This window comes from Anser brachyrhynchus (genome assembly GCF_964034855.1).
Source record: "Anser brachyrhynchus genome assembly, chromosome: W".
Classification (NCBI taxonomy): Eukaryota; Metazoa; Chordata; class Aves; order Anseriformes; family Anatidae; genus Anser; species Anser brachyrhynchus.
In genome coordinates, this window is record NC_137704.1 from 26,966,726 (window position 1) to 26,993,766 (window position 27,041).

At 50.3% G+C, this 27,041-nt stretch overlaps 1 protein-coding gene across 11 annotated transcripts in view; it reads left to right on the top strand.

Annotated features, from left to right (window-relative positions):
• Positions 1–27,041, top strand: part of NEDD4L (NEDD4 like E3 ubiquitin protein ligase) — a 149,927-nt gene continuing 122,886 nt past the window's right edge. For 2 of the 11 annotated variants that reach the window (XM_080571934.1, XM_080571916.1), the window contains exon 1: positions 3–483. In XM_080571934.1, coding sequence (XP_080428060.1) covers positions 436–483 — 48 coding nt within the window. In that variant the 5' untranslated portion in view covers positions 3–435. Of the gene's footprint in view, positions 484–23,833; positions 23,935–24,021; positions 24,131–27,041 lie in introns of those variants that run through there. The other 9 variants (XM_080571933.1, XM_080571915.1, XM_080571935.1 and 6 more) reach the window with 7 other exon arrangements.

Genomic DNA, 27,041 nt, shown 5'->3' on the forward strand with positions numbered 1-27,041 from the left:
CCCGGCCCGGCGGGGCTCGGCCGCCCCCAACAACCGCCGCCGCCATTGGGCCCGCGCGGCCCTTTCCCCGCCCCAGAGGGCCGCCGCCGGGGCTGCCCGGCGCGGAGCGGGCTTCCTGCGGCCCCCAGCCCCAGCCCCAGCCCGGGCGGTAGCGGTGCGGTGCGGGCCCCAGCGCCGCCCCCGAGCGGCGGCGCCCAGCGCCGCCCCCGGCCCCTTCCCGCCGGCGCTCGGCTCCGCTGCCGCCTTCCGCCGCCCGCGGGCGAGCAGCAGCAGCAGCAGCAGCGGCGGCAGCAGCAGGAGAAAGAGGAGGAGGAGGAGGAGGAGGAGGGCGGCGGCGGCTCCGGCTCCTCCTCACCTGGGCCGGGGCGGCGGAGCCCCCGGGCGCGGACTGCGCGGAGCTGCGGCCGAGCGGGGCGCCCCCCCCGCGGCGGCTCCATGGCGACCGCGGCGGTGGAGCCGGTCTACGGGCTGTCCGAGGAGGAGGTGGGTGCGGGCACGGCCGCGGGGACGGGGCGGGGGCTGGGGCCGGGGCCGGGGGGGGTGCCGGTGCCCCCCGGGGGTGGCCGCCCCCGCGCCCCACCTGCGGGCCCGGCCCGGCCGCGCGGGCCCCGGGCGAAGGTCGAGGGTCGGTCCGGGAGGGCGCCCCGGGAGCGGCCGGGAGGGCGGCTCGGCTCGGCTCGGCTCGGCTCGGCCCCGCCGCCGGCAGCACCCCCGGGCGGCGCCCCCCGGCAGGTGCGCGCGGAACAAAGGGCCGGGGCCCCAGCCCGGCTCCCCGGCGGTGCGCGGGGGGCTCCGTTCCCGGCGGGCGGTGCGAGGCCCGAGCCGTGCCGCTGCTGCCGTGCCGGTGCCCGCTGCGCGCGGTCGGTGCCCAGCTCGCGCTTCTCCGGGAGGGAACGCCGAGAGCTGTCACGGCGTCAGCCGGCCCGAAGGGCTGCCCGCCCGTCCTTGGTGCTGCGGGAGGGACTGGGCGTGAAAGAAACATCCCGGCTGCGGGAGCTGCCAGACCGCTTCGTTTCCTATTCCATCCGAGCTGCGCCGAGGCTGGGTGATCGTACCGTTTAATTCCGATCGGAAGGAAGGCTCTTTGCCTCGAGTGGGTGTTTCGTGCGGGGAGGGAGCTGGTTAGTGTGGCTGTTGTTGGTTTATAAAGCTGCGAGAGCAACCTGATTTAAACGCTCTGTGTGTGTGCAAGGGTAGGGAGAAGAGAGGGCATCACGAGAGGCTCAGGTGCTTGAGACAGCAAGCACAGAACTGGAGGACAATCTCCTTTCTCCCCAGTTTGTTTCGGTAAGCCTTCATGCAAGAACAAGTCTGCTTCAGCACAGCCGTGGCTCCAGGAATCCCCAGAACAATTCAGTCTGGTTTCCTCCCCCTCTTGGCCCCCATTTCTCAGAGCCACCAGGTCGGTGCCGCCGATCCCCCAGATAACGGGGACCCACTGCGGCGTGCCCTGCGATGTGCTGCCGGCCTGCTGGGGGGCTTCGGTGAGCCGGAGGGGCAGCCAGCAGAGCTGGGCTGGCCGCGCTGATGCGGAATCCCCAAGCAATTTGTAGGGGTTGTATGCATTTATGGTTTGGAGTGCATTAGCAGGTTTTATCCATCAGGAAAATGGAAACCTGTGGGCAAAGCTGCCGTGTTCCAAATAGGTGGCTGAGAACAGAACACTCGAGTCTGGCGGCTGCTTTTGTTGTGCGTGTGCTCGCTGATGCCTTTTGTCCCTGCCTCCTTCCCCGGCATATGCTGGTGCTTGTGCAGAACGTTGAGGAGAAATGCACCAGGGGAGAGCTGCGCTGCGTGCAGGTGTGCAGCCTGTGCAGCCTCACCACCCGGCCTCGCCTCCCGGGCGGACGGGATCTGAAGGGGGCGAGAGCCGCCGCTGCCGTGCTCCTTGTGTCCCCGGGGGGTCGGGGGGCCTGGCCTGCCCGTGGTGCTGCGGTACAGCCGTCCAGGTGGGGGGAGGCTTCTGTCCCTCCTCTGGAAAACAGCAGCTTACAGAAGGCGGCCTTTGGTCTCCCTGAGATGCCCCACGGTGGTCCCACATCACGAATGTAGCGGTGACCGTAGAAGTCACCTTATTTTTAGGGACAGTGGACCAATTATAAATTTTCTGTGCTGCTGTAGAATCGTGACCATGCTGGACAGAATAGAGCAGCGGTAATCTAAAAATACGAGAAGAGACTGCAAATGGAAATAGGTGGAAGAAAAGGAAAAAGGGACAGGGTGAGGAACTGCACGGAGAAGAACAGAGGCAGCACTGTGCAGCCCGATCGGCTTTGGCTTGAACACCCCACCTGGCTAAAGCATTGTCAGGGCTTCGGTAAGCACGAGGGGAAAGGAAAGCACCGAGGGAGGGGAATCTCCCTGGGGAAACCAGCTGTAAGCTTCATGAAGGTAAATCTGGAGAGCGGTTGAGAAAGGCAGGAATGTTTACAGTTCCGTTGTGTGTTGGCTTCAGGGGACCACGACTTCCCATTAGCGTTGGCTTGGACTCGACGTGTCTTTTTGGTTTTGACAAGCAAAGTCTCTGTGCTAGTCTTGGGAGGCCAGATCACATCTAGAGACGTATAGGCTATTAATTTTTCTTTATTCCTTGGTGTTTAGAGACTCAGTGGTTTAGGGACTTAGTGAATTACAAATGACAAGCCGACCATTGCATTTGTCTACTGACAGACTCCACTTTTCTTTAAATGGTGTCTTCCTAGAACTGCATCCCTGGAAATATGAATTGCACAAATTTTAGATTAACTTAATGGTTAAAATTCCCTGTAAATCAGATTTGCTTCTACAAATTTTTCATTTTGTGGGTGCCACGGCCCTGGCCCAGGCTGCCCAGAGAGGGGCTGGGGGCTGCTCGGGAAGGTCTCCAGCAGCCGCCTGCATGTGGGGCTGGGCACCCTGCTCGGGGCCCTGCTGGGCTGGCCGTTTGGGCAAGATGCCCCCGAGAGATCCTGTTGCCACCCTCAGCCTCTGTGGTTCTGTGGAGCGGTGTTCACATGATCCACTGGAAGCTTAGGTGCCCTCACGCAGTCTTTAAGCAGCATAACTTTCAAATATACTGGTGTTTAGGAGCTGAAAATGTTTTTGTTTCTGCGTAGAGCACTGCTGCTCTTAACCTGAGCTGTATATGCATCGCACGCGCCTGGTCTGTGGAGTTGCCGTCAGCTGGGTGCTCCTGGTGCTAGCAATGACAGGTCTTCAGTGCCGGCCTCGGGAGCCGAGCGGCGGGGAGCAGGGCTCGCAGCAGCACAACTCACAGCAGCGGTTTTCCCCAGCTTCTAGCTAAGGGAGTTCCTGAAACGCTGAACACGTCAGGGCCGCTGATTTGGGGAATTACAAGATTAATCCCATGAACTTAATTCAGGTTTTAGCCTTTTCTTTTATCTGTAAAGAAGAAAGGAGATAATATGTCCCTTAGGGAAGTTTCTGGAGTCACCGAATAGAGCGTGGCCCAAGGTAACCTGAAGTTTGTCACAAGCGTTCCCTTCCTGCTTCTCACAGTGCTTGGGCAGAGGAAAAACTTGCAGCTTCTTGTACCCTATTTTGTTGAATAAACTTGTGTCCTTAGAAAAAGAACTTTGAAAAAACAGTATTTCTTCATTGCAACTGTTGCACTTGTTAAAGAGTTTGCGTGCTGTTTGTATTCATCTGCCCTCTTCCTGCCTTTATCTATTTCAGGATAAAGGCAAAGAGGTCCATACGGGACTCTGCTCTCTACAATTCCACCAGTCCTCTGCTTTCAAGTTCAGTTCAACTCCTATGACTTTTGATTGAATACACTGAAAAGAAAAACTTCCTATAGAGATTGTTTTCTGTCACGCGTTAGAAGCTGCGGAAGAGGAGCTTACTTGTGTGAAAATTATCCCGATTCTTGAGGTCGTTGCATATGCCGTATAAGAAGTAGGTCGGGTTATAGTCACTGCTGCTTGATCTCTTCTCGTCTTTGTTCTCACGTGCTGTATTGGGCACACCAAGGAATGAAGCCCGAAGAACTTCAGGATCTCAAGAGCCTCCTCGGCCCTCTGTTGAGATTAAAACCAGTGAGGCATTGTTTTAGCACATACGCGTAAAAACAGTTTTCAGGTGTGAAGGAAGCGCAGCCTCTACATGAGATGGGTTTCTTTAAAGTCTAGGTTTTTCTGTACTATCCAATATCAGGGTACAGGATAAAACTAAGACTTGCCAAAATGATGCCATGGTAAAGTACAGTTTGGGCCACGAGGTGAGCAACGAACATGGCTGCAGTACAATGGAGAAACAGCCTCTTGGTGCGCAGTGTTTCACAATGAGGCACGTGGGAAGCTGGCTTTTGTCTGGTCTTTGTGTTCCTGGTGGGTTTGTTGCCCTGCAGAGATCTCCCTCGGGGGTGTCTTTCCCCCCGTACTTGAATGTCCTGTTAGTGACGTTCATCCACGTGTGTTGCAGCCCCGTCCCTGAGACGAGGCTGTGAAGGAAGGCTTCAGAAGGAGGGTGTTATTGCGCTGGTTACTGATTAACGATTTATTACCGAGGAAAAAAGGCTCAGTGTTTTTCCCCACTTGACTCAATGACATAGCGGAGCTCGGTGGTGCGTTTCTCCATGTTGCACTCTAAGCAAGCCGTACGGTTTTGAAATAAGCGCGATGAGGAGTTGGTGGGGGAAGCATCCGCGTCCTAGAAGATTGTAATGTTTCCTGATGTATGCTACAACTGTCTGAGGATGCTCCTGCTGCTCACCCTGCTTCAGCGCTGCAGTTGTGCAGCTGGAGCTTTTTCGAGCTCAGGCTGTCAGCAGCGGGCCCCTGGAGGGGCAGGAGCGTGCCGAGTGGCTTCAAGCTGTATCGCCTCGCGGGGCGGCGCCCGGTGCCGGAGGGCAGCAGCAGGAGCAGCAGCACGGTGCTGCTGGGATGGCCGCGGTGAGGTCGGATGGCGCCGGGCGTTGCTGAGGCCCGGGGGAAGCGGCGTGCGGGCGGCAGCGGAGCGTCGTCCGGGGCTGCCGAACCCCAGCGCGAAGCTGGGAGGTGGGCGAGCAGCACCGGGGCTTCCCCTGCCCCGTGCGGCATCGTCCGGCTCCCCCAGCTCAGGCTCAGAGCATGGCCGCTGTGGGGCAGGATCAGTGGGAGTTCCCGAGGCACGCTTGTAGTTAGCACTGCTGTGGGTTCTCTGTGCACCTCTGGGCTCCACAGTGCGAAAGGGCTGTTAAGGTCCGGGAAAGCACCCAGAGGAGGGCAACAAGGCTGGCAGCGGGGCTGGAAGGCACGCCTGAGGAGAGGCACAAGTCCCCTGGGCTGCCCGGGCTGGAGAGGTGACCCCGAGGAGGGAAGCGCGGAGGCAGGCACCGGCCTCTGCTCCCTGGGAACCGCTGGCGGGACACACGGGAATGGCCCGAGCTGCGCCAGGGGAGGTTCGGGCTGGGCGTTAGGAAAATTTCCTTACCGTGAGGGGGTCGGACACTGGCACAGGCTTCCCAGCGAGGTGCTTGAGGCCCCGAGGCTGTCAGTGTTTGAGGCAATCGGGCAGCGCCCTCACTAACTCGCTGTAGTGTTGGGTTAGCCCTGAAGGGCTCGGGCAGCCGGACTGGGTGATCTGCGCAGCTCCCTTCCAACTGAGCTGTTCCGTCTGGGAACGCAGACCTCTTAAAAATAGAGGCCTGTTGTTTCTGCTCTGAATATTCTGCTTATATAAAAGCATAACTTTTTCATCGGAGTGAGGAAGGACCTCTTTTGGTCGCAGCAGAGGCGCAGCATCTAGGCAATAAGCGATTCAGAATGTAACTTTTTTTTTTATTGACTTTGTAAATGGAAAAAACTCCTGAATTGGTTTTATAGATTCTAAGTGCATTGGCTTCCCAGAGATAGCATGTAAAACTTCAAACGATGATTAAAAAGTCCAGATGAGGTAGCATTTCATAATTGAAAGGCCTCGCATGTGTACTCGCAGTGGCATAACAACAAAATTAATAGGTTGTGGTTCTCCTTGGTAGGTCGATAGATTTGGGATTTTTATAAAAGCTTGCATTTTAAGCTTGCTTTTAAGGAGTTTTCAGCATATTTTGGCCATTATTACTGATGCTAAGTACGTTCCTAGCTTTAATAACGTAAGATTAATGTACAGATGTTCAAGGTGGTTTGTGCTCAGAGGAGGGTCTGGGGGTGCGGAGCAACCTTAGCACGCGCGGTCAGGCCACCTCATGGCACCTCATGGCATCTCACGGCACGGCACCTCACGGCACCTCACCGCACCTCACGGCACCTCACAGCACCGCACCGCACGGCACCTCACGGCACCTCACGGCACCGCACCGCACCTCACGGCACCTCATGGCACCTCACGGCACCGCACCTCACGGCACCTCACGGCACCTCATGGCACCTCACGGCACCTCACGGCACCGCACCGCACCGCACCGTGCCGGCGTCCTGCGGGCGGCCGGGCCGCGCTCCTGAGCCCTGGTGGCAGGGAGGGCCGAGAAGCTCCCGGGTGCCCTTGTTTCGCAGCCTGGCGATGGGGGCCGGCCGTTGGAGGGCACTGTGTAGTGCTAAATGTAAACCCGGTGTTGCCGTAGGCTTCTGCCATTTTCCTGGGGAGCGAGTAGGGGCTGGGAGCCCCGCAGCTGTGGAGGCGCTCGCCGGACAGCGGGAGGCCTTTCTGCTGCAGCAGTCGGCTCAGTCGTACAGGCACAGCTGTTCTGGGAGCTGTCTGGTGAATATCTAACAGGATTCCTTTCCGTTTTGAAAACACAACCAGGCGTAATGTGAGTGCCAAGTGAACTTAGCTGTCAGTAGGGACGAAACTGAATATTTTAGGATGTTACGGGCTGAAAGAGCGCACCGCTGCAGCCTCTGGGTTGCGGTTGCATCTTCAGATGATGGGAGGTTCAATGGCTGTAACACTTACCCTTTCTAAGCCAAACACAGCTTGTGATGCAAGGCAGACCGTCTCCACAGGTGCTGTGTGATCCCAGAGGCCGTGTCAGAGACTGTGGGGCTTGGTGCTGTTATCTTTATTCATTTGCACGTGCGGGTAATGCTGCGCGAAGCCGAATGAGGTGTCTGCCATGGGGGCTATGTGAAGCAGCTGTGCACTAGTGCTGCAAGAGCTACGGTAGGTACAGCCTCTTCGGTAGCTAACTAGCAGGGTTAAATATGATTTCGGCTGAGTCAGCCTGAACCAACAGCCTTTTTTAGTCCTAGGAGATTATATGGGGCCAAGACCTCTTGCTTAATTAAACTCTGTGGCGTATGAACTGGGGCTTTTCTGGAAGCTGGAAATCTCTAGGCCTTTTAGTAACAGTGAGGGTTGGATTATTGCTAACAGCTTAGGTCAATAAAAAGTCAGCTGCAATATCAGTGCAGCAGTGTCTTGATTTAGTCAGTTTTGTAAATGCTGGTGTCAGTGAGCAGAGAAAATCTCACTAACTTTCCTGAATGCCTTCATCTTTCACATTCTTTGCTACTTCCCCTTAAAACGCTCATTTTAATTGTGTTGAATAAGAGGGGTTTTACTTAGCTGTAAAAGAAATGGTACTAGGCAGCTCCATCCCTTTTTAAAAGAAATTAAGAGTAATCTTGTGCACGCTCTGATTTTCAGTTGAGCTTGGTAAGCGTGTGAATGGCAGGCTGAATGACTTCGCCGTGCGCACCAGGAGAAAGGAATGCAGTTCTGCTGCTGGTGTGCTCGGCTCAGCATTTGAGCTGCTGCCATTTCATTATTAAAATCTGCACGGGGTTTTACCTTCAGCTGGGTTTAGATCTGCAGCTTTCAGAAGTACTTAACCCGCTGTCATGCCAACTTTTTCCAGCATGGGGTTCTTAAAAATAACTGCTGAGCTCCAAATGCTGGAGCGCTCTCTTCTCCCACTCCCCTGTCTTTTTCCCTCCCAAAAAGAAGGAAGAACACCTTATGAAAGAGATCGTTTTTGCACAAAAGATCAGTGATTTTTCTAGTAATTCATTATAAAATAAGAGATGTGGTTAAATTGCACAGGTCTTAAATCCAACTGCAGTTAAAATAGTTTAAAAAACAATCCACAAACTTGATTCTTTGAATGTATTTTAAAAATCTCTCTGCGTCTTCCAGATGATGTCTTGACTGGGCAACAAACTGTATATTTGTAATTGTGCTTTTTTTTTTTCCTCCCTCGTTTCCTTTAACTTAAATTCCTGTGCGCTGGCAGGATGTAGATATTTGTCAGAATCCTGATTTCCAGGAATTAACAACCTTGCATAATCAGAAGAAATATCTACAATTCTGAGAACGCTGGCAGGAATAACTCCACGAATGAGTTGTGCTTAGCTATTACGCTATAGTACCTTATTTTTGTGCCTAACTGCTTGGCTTAGGGTTGTTGTATTGGTGTCATGCCAACTCAGGATAGGTTTTCTTTTTCTAATACTGTTTACCCACTGCAGAGTAACAGAACTGTGCAGAATGGAGCACAACCACGCTGTCATCTCTCCTTTGGTGGTTTCCAGTTTTGAATAATCCTGTCTTGAGACTGGAAGTGCAGTAATATAATTTGTGCTTTAATGTGTTTGGGTTTAATTGAAAATAGTTCGAAGTCTTACTCTTTCTAAGCATCTTTGTGCGGCCTATTGTACTGCGTACGCCTGCGGTAACTGCCTTGGCTGGGGACAGCGCAGGGTCTGGCCTCTGCCCAGGGACACCAGGCCTGAGACCCTGGGAGCGCTGCCTCGGAGGCTTTGGTGCCCGTGCGCACGTAAGGCGGTCATCGCAGTTCAAGAGGCGCTGCTCTGTTCTGTTCCCCTACCCCTGTGGGGGGAGGACTGCGGTGGTGGTGAAGCTTTTCAGAGGGAGAAGCAGCATTTTACCTTCCAGTGATGAGGTGATCTGGAAGATAAACAGCAGGGAGGAAGGTTTCTGGGGTACGTTCAGGGGAGGAGAGCCAAAGGATTTGTTTCTGTGCTCTGCCTGCAGTTCTCCTGCTCTATTTATCTGGTTCCTCTGTTGTCAGCTTTCGGAATAAAAATGTTTAACTTTCTCATCATTAAGAAATCAGAATGGGGACATTTCTTCCCATTCTCCCTATTCTTTTCTGCTGAACACTAGCCAGGCTGTATTTCTTTCTTGGTTTTGGTGTGTCTATGGGAAATTTAGCATCGCTTCTTCTGTTAAACAGAAGTAGAGACACTTCACTCAAACTTTTTGTCTATTTGAACAAATGCCATCTTTTTCCCCAAAATTTCATGACCAATAAAAAAAAAAAGCTGCATGAAGATGAACAAAGCTGACTTCCCTCTATAAATGGATGGCCCCGCTTTCTTGGTTTTGAACCCAGAGACACAGATCCTGTGTCTGAAAGGTCCTTGAGCCCTAAGTCCCTGGAAGCCAGGAGGTTTCCTGCTTGGTGGCAGGGAGGTGACCAGGTGATCCCAACATGCTGCGTGCCGAGTGGAAGAAGATAGTGTCCTCAGGGTTTAGCATGGAAGGGAAGCGTCGGGTTTTGCCATGGGAAGGAAGAGGCCAGGCTGAGGGCACCCGTGATGGACAAGCCCAGGTACCTGGAAATGAAGCTGGCTTCCAGCTGAAGAGGTTCTGATCTGGTTCTTCCTTTTCTTAATCAACAAATTGGTCTGGGGAAAATGCAGGAGTGCAATAGACCAGTTTAGTCTGTAGTTAGGTGAGCACCAGGTCTGCCAGAAGGGAAGATGCAGGGCAGCGGTGGCCAGCAGGAGAAGGAGAAAGGTGACGGTGGTGTGAGAAGCTGGGTCTTGCTGTGGGTCTCTGTGCTTCTCCAGGGCACCAGCTTGAACTTTGCTATGCCCAGGATGTATCTGCTTTGGGGAAGGCCAGCTCATCTGCTCCAGTTTGACTGTTACCTTCTGGGGACTTCTAACCTGTTGCTGCATGCAGTTTGAACAAGACATTTAAATTGATTGCGCTCCTTACATCAGGGTCAGTTCAACAGCTCCCGAATGGATGCAGTTTTTTAGCTCAGTTTATTAAAAATGAACTGAAGCCTGGACTTGTTGGGTCAGTGCAAAGCACTGAGCTGCATGCCGTGACTCCCCCATCAGCTCTGTGTTCCTGCTGCTGGGGGAGCTGGCGTGGGGGCTCAGCTGATGTTAGTCTTCCTGCCCCTTGTGGGTCACTGAGCGTTGCCGGTGGCTGAGTGCTTTGCACCACCTTCGTTTAGCAGTTGGAGTTGGCTGGGGGTGTTAGGCAGTGGTGTATGGAGCAGCTGATAGGAACCTACTGGATTTCCACTGCTGAGAGGGAGGCCCTGCTTTCTTGTTGTTGCCTCAGGCCCTTCCATGATCCAATACAAATTGCTAATTTGCAGTCAGCTCCCCACCTCTCTGCTGGGCTGGTGACCTGCAGTGGCTGCCAGAGACGGCGAGAGAGGTATGTGGTGGGGTTGGGGTGGCGGGTGTGTGTGAAGAGGTAGGGGAGGGCGAGACATCTGCGGTTTGGTGGCTGAGAGGTGCCAAGTTGGCTCTCTGGGTCTCATGAGTCCAGGGCTTTGGCTAGAATCACGGCTGTGAAGTCTGCGGTACGTTTGTTTAAAGACGTCTCATCTGGTGCCTTCTGGAAGTGTTAGTGGACAAGCCACTTAGCAAAGTTTTTCTCCACTTAGCAAACAAGTGGAGAAAATAAGGGTTTCTTGAGTTTGCCTGTTACGATGTTTGTGGTGATGGGAGTGGTGGGAGGCATGGAAAGGACGGATGCCTTTTCTTTCCAGTGTCTCTAGAAAAAAGTTAACTTCTTGAAGTCAAGTAGGAAATAACAGACGCGATGCTGAAAGTTCACGTGGAAGTTCAGCCAGGATGGGTGAATAATCCCTGCTCCTGCAGCTTTGGCCCGAGGAGGCACTTCTTGTTTCTGTTTCTTATGTGAAGGAGCTTTGCGGTTTCGTTCTGCCTTGCAGGGTAGGTTGGTCTGAACACATTGTGACACACCTGTGTCCTGATGGTATCCGTAGTGGTGATTCACCTGTAGTCCCTGAGCAGAGGCTTACGAGATAACCCCAGAAAGCAGCATGCATCTTGTTTCCCGTGTTCTCCATTAGTAATCCTTCCCTACCTCTGAACCCCCGGTCTCATGCAGCAGGAGGACTTTCATCTAATGTATTGTCGTTTCCTTTGCTAGGTCTTGTACAGGCTTTTGCCCACAGTTGTGATACTAATCCTCTTCTAACAGTAATGGTTGGTAAGAGGCTTGGTATGAAACAAACCCGGTTATTATTAGGGCATTAGCAGGCTGAGAATACCGCAGGTGTTTCTCTCATTAACGAGCTTCCTTCTGGTCCTGCCCGTAACCTGCTGTTAGCTAAAAGTAGGCTTTTCTGTGCTGTGTCATTGTAGCCTCACTGATGAGTAAGAGCTGCAGCACACACTTCGTGCAGCATTTTTTTCACCTTGCCAAAGAAACGTTCTGTATTTTACCTGCCACTTACGTCTTTGTGCATCTGTTCCTCCGTCCGTGGTACAGTTCAGCACTGGAGCAGAGAGGCTGGAAGATCTCTGGAGCTTTTCTAGATCCAGCAGGACAAAGTCCCAGGACAGCTGGTCTGAAATCAGTGTTGACCCTGCTTTGACCAGGAGCTTTGACTGGAGACATCCAGTCCAAATTATTTGGTAACTGAAGTCTCCAGAGCTGCTGAAGTAGCAGGCCCCCAGTTCCTCAGAGTACAATTTTCCCCTTTTTAGAGTTTACTGTATTTTGGAAGCCTGTTGTGTGCCTCACTTCGTTTATTCCACAGATTAGGAGCCAGCCTTGTATTGAGTAACCAAACCTTTTACAAAGGGCATTATCCTGATAGTGCTGCCCTATTCCTCCTTTTATCTCGGAGGTACCTTCTTGTCCTGTGATCTAATTAGCATGTTGAAGAAACTCATACATTTTTCTCCCCCGATTTGAGGATGTGACTTCATCGATGCCTAATTCAGCGTAAGGCTAGGCTGCAGCCACAAGGGTGTTGGCTCTGCCTCTCTTGGATGTGGAGAAGGGGGAGAAGTGGGTGCAGCGAGTACCACCCAGCGGCTGCTTGTCCTGGGGGGCACCCCGTTCGAGCCCTGTTTTCTGGGGGGTGTGCGCGCACCCTGCAGTAGTACCAGATGGCACGTGAAGCGGAGCTGTAAAGTTTTGATTTTGTCTTAATAGTTTCTGTTGCGGCTTGAAAGACGAGGTTTGAGCAGGTCGCAGATAAGCGGTTACTAACCAGGTGTTAATTACCTAGGAAGCCATTTGTCACCCTGTGCGTGCGTACTCTTAATGCGAGATCCTGGGAGAGCCCCTCTTGGAAGCTGTCAAAGCCGTGGGTCTTTCTTAACTAACTGTTAATGAGCAGCCTCAAAATCCTCAGAATTAAAAGCAAAATTTGTAGTTAATATTTTTTCATGTTTTGTGGAGCGCTTCCCATCTCCTTTGACTACATGTGGAAGAGCATGTCCAGAATGTGTGTTGGAACTGGTTCGTCTTTTTAAGGCTTTCGGTCGTGATTTCAAATCATTGCATTTTGATTGATTAACATTCCTATTGAGAAAGGAAATGCCTCTACACTTATTTAAATTGATTTAGCAAAAACATGTATTTTTCTCTCATCCTGCTGACCGTGTAAATTTGCCTTTAATCTGCTGTGTTCCTGCCATGTAGTCTGATTTTTTTTTTTAAGCCTGGCCTGGTCGGTTCTGAACCGCTTGTAGCTGTGTTCATTTTGCCGCATTTAATTCTAGTGAGGGATTATTAGACGTAATTCGGCATACATAACCGGTGTGAGCATGTTCCCCGCCTCGCAGCTACCCGCGAAGTGACTCAACGGCTGGGTGCTGCGTGTTCTCGCTTGTCTGTACCCTACAAGTGACAAAGGTTTTGTTTTGGATGCCTAAAACTTGCACAAGAGGCTGAGCCGCTAGCCCATGCAGGAAACCTAATGCGAAGGGGAGTCTGCGAGCTGCAGTCTGCAATGGGTGTCACTACACATTGTGACCACTTTTATTTTTAGGTATTTTACAATGTGTACTTCAAAGACCAAAATTACAGCATTTGGAAAATGAAATCAGGGTCCTCCCTCAAACTTGTGCATCTCTAAGCTAAAATACATGTGCTGATAGCGTTCGATAACGCAGGAGTGTGTTACAAAGGCCCTCTGTGTCACTGTTGGCGTTGCTGTGGAAACCCGAATCTTAGCACCGGCTGGTTTCAGCGTTTAAAGCTCAGCATCCTGATGTTTATCGAAGAGCTGAGACACTGCTGGGGCTGGAGGGTGAGTCCAGGCTGGCCGGGGCCGTCGCACCGCTGGCCCCGCGGCCTGGCCCCGGCGTCGCACCCGCGCTGGATGTCTGGCCTGAGGTAACTCCCGCTGAGGGTCAGACGTTCTCCAGGTGTGTCCTGGGGTTAGTTTTGCTTTCCAGGGTGCCCTCTGTTAACTTAATTCCCCTGGGCTGTTGAGGAATTGGACGGGGCCTGGAACCACCACTGGGGGCTGCCTCCTGAGGATCGGGCCCTCCCTCCTCTCGGGGCTGCACCTGAGAGCCGAGCTGGCGAGCCCTGGTGCTCCCCTCGTGGGAGCCTTCCTGAGACAGCAGTGCGATTATCTTCAGTGGTAAGGACGGATTGTTTGGGGAAGGAGTGATTTTATTGTGAACTTTTTGTTCGGATATCTCTGAAAATCCAGGGCCTTTTTGTGGGAAAAGCCTTCTCCAGTTCTTATCTGGACTTCCTGAATTTTTCTTGCTTTGACATAAGTCATGTGCTCGCCTAGCAACAGCTGGGGTTTTTTTTGAGATGCTTTCTGTTTTTTTCTTGCTGGATGTCATGATCTCGTCCTTGTTTTCTGGCAGCTGCCTGTTAAATCATTCACGTTCCTGGGATCAGCTCAGCATGCCGTGTTCCTCGCTTCTTCTAGGACTAGAATTTGCTTGGAGGCTGCAGAAACGGCTGACTCCTCTCCGTTTTGTGGGAAGCAGAAGTTGCTGTGATGCAGCAAGGAACTGTGCAAATGAAAACAGTGCTTTACACCTGATGATTAATGATCTCTCACCTTAACTGTGCCCTCTCACTCCCTTTCTCACCAAGCCCTGTGAGATACTGTGTTGACACCCTGGTATGTGCGTGTGTTTGTTTTGGCAGATGTTTTTGGGTGAAGTTTTGGCTTTGGAGATGAAATTTCTCCTCTCTAATCTTCTCACACCTTTAGTTGCGTTGCTCTGTGCTGGATGTTAGATACGTTTTTCTTAATGTCTCAGATGAATGGTTTGTGGCTGCAGTTCAGTGACCGTGAGTCCTGCTGATATGCGTGCTCTGGTGACAGGCAGGCTGGAGCGCTTCAGCAAGAGCATCGCAGGGGAAGCGGTGATTCCTCTCCGGGCAGCGCTTCTGGGATCCCATCTGTGTCCCGTTCGAGCCCCCCATGCTCAGGGCGGATACTGACAAGGCCGAGCAAGTCCCATGGAGATCATCAAGAAGGCTGGGGGAAGGCGCGCAGGGCATGCAGGAGGGGCTGCCCCGGTGGGCTCGCTCAGCCTGGGGAGGAGAAGGCCGAGGGGGTGTGACTGCTGCCCACCCTGCAGCCAGCTGTCAGCAGAGCAAGAGAGCAGCAAGAGAAATTCCAGCTAAATAGGACAGGCTTCCCACGCCACCAGGTGGTTAGGGACTGGAGAGAGGCTTGGAGGGGCTGCAGAGCCTTCAGCACAGGAGATGGGCAAAGCTGGGCTGGAGACGGCCCTAAGCAACCTGTGTTGATGCTGCCTGGTTTAGAGCTGGGGTTTGGCTGAAAATATCAAGGTCTCTCTTCTAAATTTTTTCTGATTGTAGCGATATCCATGTAGGAGCCACGGGTGCTAATATAATGCCCGTTTGTTTAGACTTCTTGCTAGATCATGGGTATTGAGGGTTTTATCGCTTGGTACTATTGCATTGATATACAAGGGCAATAAATCAGTGTGAGTCCGCCAAGATTCTTAACTAAGAAATAATGAGCTAAAAAATGACTGTAGGGGGAAGTAAAGGTTTCTGTAAAGCAAAAGAATAAATGACAATTATATATTTAAGATAAACAGAGAACATCTAGTTATTAAATGCTGAGTTATGATGGAAGACTTGAAGAGTCTTATCCGGCCTTTGCTGTTAAGGTTTGGTGCATGCACATGAGGTCAGTTCTTGACTTCTGGTTTTCATGTCTGATCTCTGGTTGCAGCCTCTGCTCTTTCTGTCTTAGACAAAGGCAGTATTCATCATCCTTTTCAGAAGAGGTTTAAGCCCCTCTCCGCTGTTAAACTGGCTATTAATGTCGCGTTAGCCTCCAGTCTTACGTAGCTTAAAGGCTGGAACATGCTTACCGTTCTATTGACGCTAAAGAGATTACCGTTTTAGAAAAACGAAGAATTTTCCAGGAAAGACGTGGTCATTGGTAAGTGGGTGCAGGAAAAGAGCTGCGGTATGCGATCGCCTTAGAAAAGCTTTTTTTCATTGAGAGGTCTCCCCCTTCCTTCCCCTAATATTTCATAGATGTTTTGAATAGCTGAAAGGTGCATTACAAGCAGGAAGTACATGGAAGCACAGGATAGGGTACATTGTGGGGTTTTGTTTGTTTTTCAGTTTTCTGTCTTCACTTGTAGGTTTTGGGGAAGGCTTCACGAGGAAAGAATAGGATGGACATGGCACTGTTTCTGAGAGCTAAAAATCTTGTGAGGAGATATTTCTGCATCCATCAGCTGAAAATACTCATTCAGGTGTTCTCGTCTGGTAATAGTAGCTAATGAAGTAGTGGGCTTTGCATGCCAGTAAAACAGATTTAAACTGAAAGAGGGCAGATTTAGCGTAGATGTTAGAAGGAAATTCATCACTCAGAGGGTGGTGAGGCACTGAACAGGCTGCCCAGGGAAGCTGTGGGTGCCCCATCCCTGGAGGGGCTGTGTGGGGCTCTGAGCAACCCGGGCTGGTGGGAGGTGCCCCTGCCCACGGCAGGGGTCGGAACGGGGCGGTCTGTAGGGTCCTTCCCAGCCCGAGCCATTCTGTGGTTCTGGGAAAAACAAAAAGCACGCACCCTTTTGCATTCAAGCAATGACGTGGGAAAGACGACCTGTGAGATTCTCCCATGTATTTCAGCTGATTTACAATTCAGTGAGAGTTCTTTTGGCCATGCTACTGCTGGAATAGAGCTTGATCTAGTTGGAAAATTACTGGGCTGGCTAAAAAGCTGCCATGCGTCTTCATTAGAGATAATTAAAATGAAACAAGACAAGGTTGTTGCAAAAGGTTGCAGACTTAGTGACTAATGTTAATTTCTCACTCTTATTTACTACCTTGCATCTTTGGCAGCCTGCCTGTTGCGCCGTGCCTTCTCTGTGTTAGTCACCGTCCCATCCCGTGTTGGTTCCTTGCTCTGGGGGAGGAACCTGTACGTTTCCTCTCCAGCACTGTTCCCTCCAGCCTGCGGGTTCTGTCCTGCCCTGCAGCGTCACCCTGAGCTCAGCAGCTTGACTAGCTATCAAGAAGCCACTCTTTTTTTTGGCTATGAAAATGATTAGAACTAGAGAATAAATATCTCTGAATTCTCCCTGCTTCAAAGAGCTGCTGTTTGGCAGTCTGCCTCTCTAGGCCAGTGACTTTTGGGCTCCTCCTTGTAGCTGAGCCTCCTCGATGAAGCTGGCCATGACCCGTGCCGTGCAACCAGCCGTTCCCTGCCCAGGGCCGGGGCTGTTCCTGTTCTCTGCAGCATGTGTTGGAAAGCAAATCCAGATCCAGCAGAGATCAGGCAGTCGTGGGCACCAGGCTGGTACCTCGGGGTAGGAATTACCGCTGTGCACTTGCAAACCACCGCTGGGGAGCGTGGCTCTGTTGTAGCTGCAACCTCCTCCCCACTTCCATGATGCAACAGTGGGGTAAAAACTGTAGATTTTTGGATAGGTGAAGCTTGCCTATTTACAAAACACGTGTCAGTTTGTGTTCAACAAACCTTTAAAACAAATTTCTTCTTCTTCCATGTCCAGTAAGAATGTGCACTACAGCTTTGTAGTGAGAAGCAGAAGTATAACGTTACAGCGGCGTCTTTTCAGATTGCAGTTGATTGATCTGATCTGGCCCGACCCCTTCCCTTCCATCGGGTGTAGTGACCATGCAAACCCCAGTCAGCTCAGTGAACTGAACTGACATAAAATTAATCTCTTCTATTGGGCTTGTCTGTGAAATCTGCCTGCTCACCGGGCTCGCTCTGTGGCTGTGCGGGTGATAGATCAGGTGTAAGGACAACAGTGAGAGTGCGTGGAGCCGTGAGCTCCCTTCCGACCCAGCCCACTCTGTGGTTGTGTGAAATGTTGGTGCTCTCTGCAGCTCATCCTTGTTGGCAGAGGAGTACTTCTGTCGGTCTTGGCCTGCAGAAGGACAGCATCAGCTGAATTTCTGCGTGATGCTTTGTGGGTTTTGTGCACAAGCCAAGAATTTGAGAGAGTTCAGGTACTTAATTGAATTTTCTTGGTCATGGCTTTTGAGTTGTACCTGATATTTATTGGATAACTTGCACGCAGAGGGAGAGGGTTTTCAAGTGAGCACCGGTGCTCTCACTGGAGCTCCCTGCAGAGCTTGGGAAGGAAGCAGAGCCCGGGCGGCTCCGGGGGCAGACCGTGGTGTGGCCGTGCAGCTCTCAGTCCTCCCCACTAAATGCTCTGTTTGCCCCTGCAAGAATGCTTTTGCTTTGGAGATTTTGTTGTCCAGGCTGTATTTGGTGGGAAACAGGGAACCTGCCGGGATTGTATAGCAATTCTGGGAGGCTTTTCCCTTTTTGCACCAAGCTTTCTGCTTGATAAATTGATCTCAGCACGGCAACCCTCGTTTTTATTTTGTGTTTTGGTGATTTAATGGTCTGTCTGCGGTCTTAACAAACAAAATGGTTTACCCTGGTATTGCACACCAGCCACTGTCTGAACACTTTTTAAAGAAATTCTTTTAGTTCCTTGTAGTGTTTCGTGATGGCACCTCTGACTGTATTTGAGCCGTACTCCTTTACTTTATTGATGGCTCTGGCTCTGATCTAGGGTGATATCTGGTATTTTTGTGGGTAACTTGCACGTTCCTGGGTTTCGGGGTTCCTTTGAGCAACCACTTCAAGCTGCTTTTAGTTAGCTTTGAGCAAGTGCGGCAGCGCGGAGAGAAAGCTAAAGGAGTTGTCTTGCTTCGTTCCCCTCCTGGCACTGCTGGGGCTTGGCAGCTCCACTTGACTCTTCTTCTCCTGACGCTTCTCCTGGTGTTGTAAGTTCCTTACCAGCAGTTGCATTTTCTGAAGCTGTTACCTAGTCTTGTGGGCAGGTTTTCCTATATTTAGTATGAGCAACCGCAATATAAAATGGCGTGTTGGCCAATAACGTTGCGTAACATGTCCAAGCCTATATATTGTTTTAAAACTCAACACAACTTGAAGCAGAAGCCTGTTAAAGGAGACAAGTCTCTGTGCGGTTGGATTTTGGTGTCTCTGCAGCAGTTCCTAGCTAGTTTCCTCCCTTTGCTTGGTGCAGCCAGGGTAATTACAAAAGCAAACAAAAACCTGAAGCAAAAATGATTTTTTTTTTGTAGATCTTGTTACTTTTGCAAGGGGATGTAACTTTATTTAACCTGTCTGAAGGAAACTGTCTTGGTGTCCTTCAGGCTGCTTCTCTTAATTTGTACTGTCCTGAGTATCCTTCACCATTGTACGTAGTTCACTATAAAATTAATTTGTTGTCTTGGAGGAAAAGATAAGACAAAAATCAGCTGGCAGGCCAGGGGAGGCGATCCTTCGGGAGGCGGCACCTGGAAGCTGGGCCCACTTCTGGGCACCCCGGTACAGGAGACGGGGAGGGAGCCCAGCGTGGGGCTTGGGGGGCCTGGAGCCGTCAGCCTGCCGGAGGGGAGGCTCGGGGGTCTCGTCCATGTCCGTACACACCTGTGTTTCTACTGTTGTAGGGAAAGATGTTGTCTATCCCGGGAGTATTTAAGGCCAGGTGAGAAGGGGCTTTGGGCAGCCTGGTCCGGTGGGAGGTGTCCCTGCCCATGAATCAGGTGGGCTTTAAGGTCCCTTCCATCCCAAACCATTCTGTGGTGATGCTTCAGGACTAGACTCAAAATTAATCTGAAACTTTGAGGTCTATGATGATGAACTAAGATGTTAATAGCTATGCAAATGGCTTATATTTGTAATTACCGGCTGCTGAGTTAGGTATGGTTGATGAAACAAATATAAAAGTCTGAATCTTGAATAGTTTATACCAATTGCTTAATTTTGGAAATTGGTCTGGCTGTGGTGAAGGGATTACTGCTTCTACCTGCTTGTCACCTCTCTGTATCGCATTGCTAACGCCACAGAAAACGGGATGGAAGCTGTTCATGGGCTTTGTAACTTGGCTAAGAAATTTTGAATTGCTGTGCCCTCTGCTCCCTCCTTTTTCTGTTTCATCCAAGAACATGCATCTGTGTTTCTCTGGGACTGGGTCCTGCCCTGATGCGATGAATGACTGACCTTATTACACATCTCCTGCAATACATTGATTTCAATGTGGCTTTTGTTCGGTGCGTTGAGCTACGCTCTGCATCCAGAATGCCTGGCAGAACACAAAGTCCACCCTTTGTTTGGGATAATGAGTGTTGAATATTTTAATGAGTGTTTCTTAGTCTAGTCAGTGTCAAGTACCATTTTAGGAACAAGTGACTGAGCTAACCTCTGAGCTTTGTCCAGCAACAATCCATTTATTTATAGGATTTCACAAACTCTTGCGGAGTTCCCTATCAGCAAGTAATACAGTTAAAAATAAAAGAAAACCCCTCACCAAACCTTCCACCCTCAACACGTGTGCAGAAATTATTTATGGAAAACTAAAAATCGCTGTATCAAAGGAAAAAAAATCATATTTCATTAAAAGGAAGAAACAACCTGCCTTGCCAGTTAACGGCGTTTCTGGTACAAACGCAGCTCCCAGCGCGTCCCGCTGCCTCGGGACTGGGTGCGTGTTCACCTGTCTGCACGCCAAAAGGACGGCGTGGATCGAAACGCCGCTAACCCACACTAGCTGTCCTACAGACAGACACCTGCTGACACAGCTCAGCCATTGGATAAATTAATCTTAATAATAGTAATAATAAAGTAAACTGGTTAAGTGTTTTACAGGCATTCTGCTACCAAGCAGAAATCCTGTATTTTTTACGAAAGCCCATGGGTTTCCTAGTGCTAGTGTTACCAAAACTGATTGCGACTGTGCGCATTAATTCAGGGGTACCTTTGGCGTTTTTCAGCAGTGATCTTATGTCCTTTCAGTTAGAAAGGTGGTAACTGCTTTTCTTTCTGTAAGGTAGCTTAAATTCACGTATGCATAGGAAATAACTTGTCCAGCTAAATTACTTAAATTTATTCTCCTGCATTGGTCATGTTTGTGCTAATACAGTTTTTGACTACAGCGGGTTTTGCACGTTATCTTAATTCTGGTCCACGCCTCCAGCTGCTCACAAGGCATGCCGGGGGCATCCTGGGGAAGCTCCCTTGGAGAGCTTTGCTGTCCTTCCCGTCCGAGAGCCTGGGGCCGCTCGCTGCCAGCTTCCCAAGCCCAGCCCATTACACCTGCGCTGATAACCGCACAGTCTTCTCGTCTTCTAGGAGATGGCATAGTCTTTAACTGAGAGCTTTCTAGCCCTAGAGTATATCTTTGAATTGCAAATATCCTTTGCCATCACCAAAAGTTAAAAAATCCTTGTCAGAGGGCTGCTGTTTTTCCAAGTGAGTAGGAGAGGAGTGGGAGAGGTGGAAGAGCTACCAGGAGAACAGCATCTCCTGTGGGATGAGCAGGGTGGATCGTGCACGGCACGGTTCATTGCACAGCACGTTCCCAAATTCTCTCTTCCGTTCCCTGCTTCCTGGATACAACACTCGATCTGGTGGGTGAGTGGACAGTGCCTCCACGTGTGGAGTGGACATCACTCCAAATCTGATCGTTGTAGATCTTCAGTCAGAATAAGTCTTCTGGGGAGAAGGTGCAATCCTGAGTGAACCGGTGCGCTGTACAGCCTTTGCAGAGGCTGTGGAGAGCTTTGTTCTGATCTTCAGAGGGGTGAATTTTTTTAGTCATGACTAAGCGTGCAGTTACATCTGCCTTCGTAGGTACAGGTCGTAGCAGCAAAGGAGCTAAAGAAGTGAGCAATTCGTCAGTTGGCAGCAGACCCTTCCTGCGATTTGGACCTCGGCTGGCTCTCGCTGCCAGATGAGATGCTCTTTTGGAGGCACCCTCCTTTCCCCATCCTCCTAGGCTCTGGGTGCCAAGAAATGCATTTTTATAATGGCCTGAGGAGAAAGCTGGTGGTTAAAGCAGTCTCAGAAGGAGCACGCGCGCTGCAGTGAAGATGACAAAGCAGATGGTCGAAGTTGTGCAGAGTGAGCTTCGCCCATGGCCCCAGTCACCGAGGAGCCGGCGGTGCACAGCTCCCCGCTTTCAGCCACACCTGCGTGCTCAACGGGAACGGCATCTCAGAGAATCCTTGAGGTTGGAAGAGACCTCCAAAATCATCTGGTCCAACCATTCCCCTACCACCACCATCACCCACTAAGCCATGTCCCCAAGCACCACGTTCAACCTTTCCTTGAACACCCCCAGGGCCGGTGACTCCACCACCTCCCTGGGCAACCTGTTCCCATGCCTGGCCGCTCTTTCTGAGAAGAAACGTCTCCTCGTTTCCAACCTGAACCTCCTCTGAAGGGTCCCCTGAAAGGATCTGTATGTGGAGATTTCAGCTTGCTGCTCCTCCCAAATGCGGTCTAAACATCTTGGAAGAATAAAATCAGGATACAAAAGCCTGAGCATTCATTAGACTTCTACGGTTAGAGTGGATCCCTTCAGTGGATCCATCAGCTTGGTGTAGGTGCTGGCTTGGCTTCTGCTAATCTGGACAGAGACTGTAGAGAGTAATTCATCCGCCAAGCCTAGAAACGCCTGGGGAGCAGAGCTAACAGCTGCATTTGCTCTTAAGGACAAGGCGGGGGTACTGCTGGAGGATAAAACTTGATATTTAAAACAAAAACAACAGCAACAAAAAACTTCAAGATGGAGAAGAGAGGCCAAAGGAATGAGCTGCTGGGTTGACTGACAGGAGTGCTCATTGAAATGTTAATGTGTTTGAAAGAGTTTCTTCACCAGGGAAGACTGGAAACTCTTACAGTAACATTAATTATTAACTTCAGTTGAGAGCTGGAAGATCTAATTTCATTTCTTGCTGGATAATAGGATGATTCATGCAAGGAAACAAACTGTGTTAGAAAATGGAGTCTTTCTGTGAAAATTGGCATTCCTGCTCTCTGCTCTCTGCTGAAGTCTGCTTCAGTCGAGCTATTACAGTACTTCAAAAAAGTAACGGGAAAGGATCAGGCTGCGCTCAGACATCAGGCTGTCGATGTCTCCCAGGGCTCGGGGTCCATCCCTGGCCTCTGTCTCTCTTTGTATGCCCCTGCCCTCAGCCGCCTGCCCCCAGCGGACGCCCAGCCACAGCACCTCGCTTTGTCCCCAGAAAGCCGAGGGGCAGAGTGGGAGGACGAGCAGCACCAGCACGATGAGCAGGTGGTGGGGCTGGGGCTGTGACACAGCTGTACCAGGTGCATTGGCCGCCCAGGGGGCACGGGTACGTGCTGCTCACTGATCAGGTTCAGTCTGGGGGCACCGAAGCTCGTGGTGTCGCTGCAGCAGCTCCCGGTCCTGCCACAGGCCTCGCAGAGAGCAGAAACGTCTGTGCTGGTCCACCTTGCTCGCTGCGTGCGTGTGTTCGGCAGGGATCACAGCCAGTTCTTGCTGTTGCTGCACACCATCTTGAAGCAATCTGTTTCAGTCCTGCTGTCTAGGACACCGTGGGCTGTTCCACAGACCCTCCGCAGGAGCTGCTGCCAGAATCAGCAGTGGCGAGAGCCCCGTGCTGGAGGCAAGGGGTGCCCGGGGACCGGCTGGGCAGTGTCAGCACAGGTCGTTCGGGGCCGTCTCCAGCCCAGCTTTGCCCATCTCCTGTGCTGAAGGCTCTGCAGCCCCTCCAAGCCTCTCTCCGGTCCCTAACCACCTGGTGGCATGGGAAGCCTTTCCTATTTAGCTGGAATTTCTCTGCTGTTAACTTGCAGCTTGCGGTGGTCGCCCTGTGGCCTTCTGCTGCCCCCTCTGAGAAGGGGCCAGCTGCGCTGTCCCTGTAGTGGGACACCCGCGGGGTGGGCAGCAGTCACACCCCCTTGGCCTTCTTCAGGCTGAGCGAGCCCACCGGGGCAGCCCCTCCTGGGCGCTCCTGGCTCCAGACCCTGCGCCTGTCGGGCAGCCTCCGGTAGGGTCCCGCCGCCCGGTCCTGCGGCAAGCTGGGCAGCGCAGGGGCTCCTCGCAGCTGATCACCTTCCCCACCTCCTTGCAGGATAAACCTCTGCCATCCTGTAGCCATGGCTGCCGCTGGCCTTGCCGTCAGCTGGGGGCTCCTGGCCGTGGGGACGAGGTCCTGCAGAGAGCCTCCCCCGCAGGCCCGAGCCTGTGGATGCCGTGTGCTGTGCATCGCCGGCCGGCCTGCACAGGTGCCAGAGGCTCTTAGGCTGAAGAAATATGTTTGTGTGCCTGTTACAAGGTTTATCTTTAATTTACCGTTGTTTTGTTAATGTGTAAAGCTGACAGAACAATGCAGATCTGCTCACGGGGAATCAGCTGGTATTTCAGTAGTGATCAGACCGCCCAGAAGTCATTGGGACCCCTTCTGATGTACATTTTCAGAAGGCTTTGAGGATTAAACTTAAAGTGCACAATAAGTTAGGGTCATCGTCGTGCAGAAGATGAAAGTAAGATGTGTGCTTGGTAATCCGTTGGTTTTTAGAGTCCTAAGTGTCGTCACCTGTGCGTGACTGGAAAGGTGAGGCCTCCCACCTGCCTTTAATCACAGGGCAGACGAGGCAGCTTTCTCCTCTTCTCCTGGCCCTGGGGTTGGGGCTCACACTCCTTAGCTCTGGAGTGGGGGCATGGGATGGCAGCTGCGTTTGTGAGTTGCCTTGAGCTCTTGGTGCAGGGCTCTCGAAATGTTGAGACCAGAAGCTTAAATCTGGTCTGTTTTTAATCTTTATAACAGCTTTTGCAAGAATGTGGAAGAAGACAGTTTAGTGCTGTGCAAAAACATTAAGAAGAAACACAAGAGGAAAACTTGATTAAGAAGGAGGATACAGAATAGAGGAAATCTTGTGAGTATTTTAGTCAGATTAGAAGCTAATGTTAAAGTATTGAAAAAGAAATTATTTGCCAGGGAAGGCTGTGGAAGCTGCTATTGCTGCTACCTAAGCGAACTTTGGTTTTCATTCTTATAGTGAAAGTAACCACATCGCATCTTCGTGTCTGTTGTTTTGCTTTTGAGCAGAAGTTACGGGGTGTTTATTTAAAAACAAAAACCACAATACTTTCACTGAGAGGTAAATCTTTGGGGTCATCTGTGGCTTTACTTTTTCAAGTTTTTGTTGTTGTTGCTTCTTCAAAGTGTTTTAAAAATATTTTAGATAGAAGGCTTTCTTAAGTAACAGTATTTGGAACCATTCCAGTGGGTGCAGCCTGTAATGAATTATAAAAAACATTTTTGCAAACTACACCAAGATTTGATGAGCAAGACCTTAAAGCAAATCCTGATAATATTAAGTTAAACCAATGCGCTTGGGACAAACCATATTCGACATGAAGGGCAGAATATTTGTTTTCCAACAGAAATCTTTTAAAAACCCCAGCAAGCCCATAATTTTTTCTTATGTTTTTATATTGATACAGTGACTGAATGGGAGTTGGATAACAGCTCTAAAATAAATGCAAATGCTTATCAGTTTGGTTTTTTTGGAATGTTATATATGCCTATGTTAATTACCAGATTCCTGCTGATGTTCTTATCCCTCCTCCTTAGAAAATGAATCGTTGTCTTTCTATTGTGGTAGAATATACAGTAATTAGCATCACGTTCATTTATCCATGTAAATCTAGAGAATACCTGCTACACTCCAGTCATCGAACAGCAAAGAAATTGGTGGAGCTCTGAGATGCGTGAACCTAGCTCTCAATCAAATTCTAGGATTATAGCCTATATTTCATCCTTCTTACTTCTACCGCTTATCAGACTTGTTACAAACCAAGTTTCAAAGAAGGTCTTTTTGTAGTAAATGAATGCACTGAGCACTGAAATTGTAGAATAAGGTTTAGTGCCAGCAAAGTTCATTAATCTTTCCAAAACTGCTTTTAGAGCGTTCTGGATTTGTTAGCACTGTATGTTGCTCTTTAACATTTTGACTTGTTTCTCTTCTGCAGCTCAAACCAGGATGAGTAAGATTACATCACGTTAGACCTAACTGAGTTTACCATCCTGTTTGTTAAGCAACAGTCTTCTATGGTATTGTTCTCTTAGTATTCCTAAAATCGCTACTGCATGATGTGTTTGAATTACAAGAGATGTAATAATCCAGCGTTAATGCTTTATAGTCGGAAGGTGTAATTACTAACATTGCAATCATACTTGATTTTTGGTTTGAGCAGAAGAGAAAAATCAAACTTCTTCAAAACTTAGAGTTCTTTGTCTTTACTTTCTTTGTTCACAATAGTTTTTTCCTTCCTCTTGGTGTAAACCACGCGTGGAATCAGTCCAGCTGATGTATTTCATCTGCAGCATTTCTCTTGTGCATCTCTACAGAAGTCGTTTGAAAGCAGTGCTTTTAATTTTTGCATTCTGTTGAACCAAGAAATGTGTTGTCTGCTAAAGCAGTGTTAGATCTTCAGAACAACAGATCCTAAAAGTGGCTTAATACCTGTTCACAACTATTTTGAAAATGTGCTTGATAAAATCTTTTTTGAGATTGAAGTGCTGCAGTAAAAAGGTGTCCTTTTAGGGATATTTAAGGTTTTGGCAATGTCACTGGTATTTTCTTGTCACTTAGCGCAGATTTTCTGTTACCAATGCTTTTCAGCAAAGCCTATTTAAGAAATTCCTTGTCCTGTTCCTCATCTGCCCTGCAGTTTGTTGTCTGCATGAAACAGACAGTCCTGTGGCAGCTTTGGTCTGTGGGCACATACAGTTAAATAGATCGCTGACGTTATCTTGGATAGAAATAAGCCTCCAATTACAGTTTATTGTTGGAATTACATTTTTATTGAATGCATGTCTTGTCATTAAACAATGCAGCAGCAATAAAGCTGACTGTTTATGGTCTAAAATCTTTAAATATCTAACAGGAATATAGATTGTGGTTACACAAACATGCTTGCATGATCGGTCAGCAACCAGTTGGGCTACTGGAATGAAGCACATCTAAACCTCCCCCATTTGGTACGGGATCTTCTCTTGTGCGCTTTGTATGCATAGGCAGCCTTTTGAACCTGGTAGGCTTCAGAGATTTGTGCCTTTAAAAACCTAAACTGACCAACACCACGCTTCTCAATGTGTGTTTTCTGTGCCTAAACTAAGACGGCAGTGTTTGTTACCTAGAACCGCTTCCTTAGCTTTTCACCGTGGAAGTGTGAGTGTTAATTTGGGTCACGATGACGATCAACGCTGGCTTTTTTAATTACAGCTAGCAATGCCCTCAGTATTTAAAGAAAGAAGATATCAGAATTTTGATAAAACTTGCTTTAAACAAATGTTTTTTAGATTATGCTATATACGTAGGAAGCAGTTGCCACTCTGGAACAAATACCATGATGTTTTTGGAGCGCGTGTGAGGACAGCGCGGAGCGGGAGGGTCCCCTCCCTGGGGAGCGGAGCGGGAGGAAGGCCTGGTGCTTTCCCTCCTGCTGCTCTGGGGGACGGCAGGCGGCCAGCGACATCCCCAGCGTGCAGCTAGAGGCTGGTCACTTGCCCGGTGTTCGGGGAGCTGCTAAGAATTATTTTCGTGCTATCACAGGAAACAATAAAAGCTGTAAAGGTGCCTTTTGAAGTGTGTGAAATGGCAGGAATAAAAGACGGGCCGATAACGAGCATGGCCCCGGGTTCTTAAGGCGTTAGCTCAGCTCAGAGCGGTGCGGTGGGGGCAGCGGCCCCGAGGCTACCGGAGGCCGGCAACCGGCAGAGTGCCCCAGGGCCCGGTCCCGGGCCCAGCACCACCACTGACCGCCTGGACGGTGGGGCAG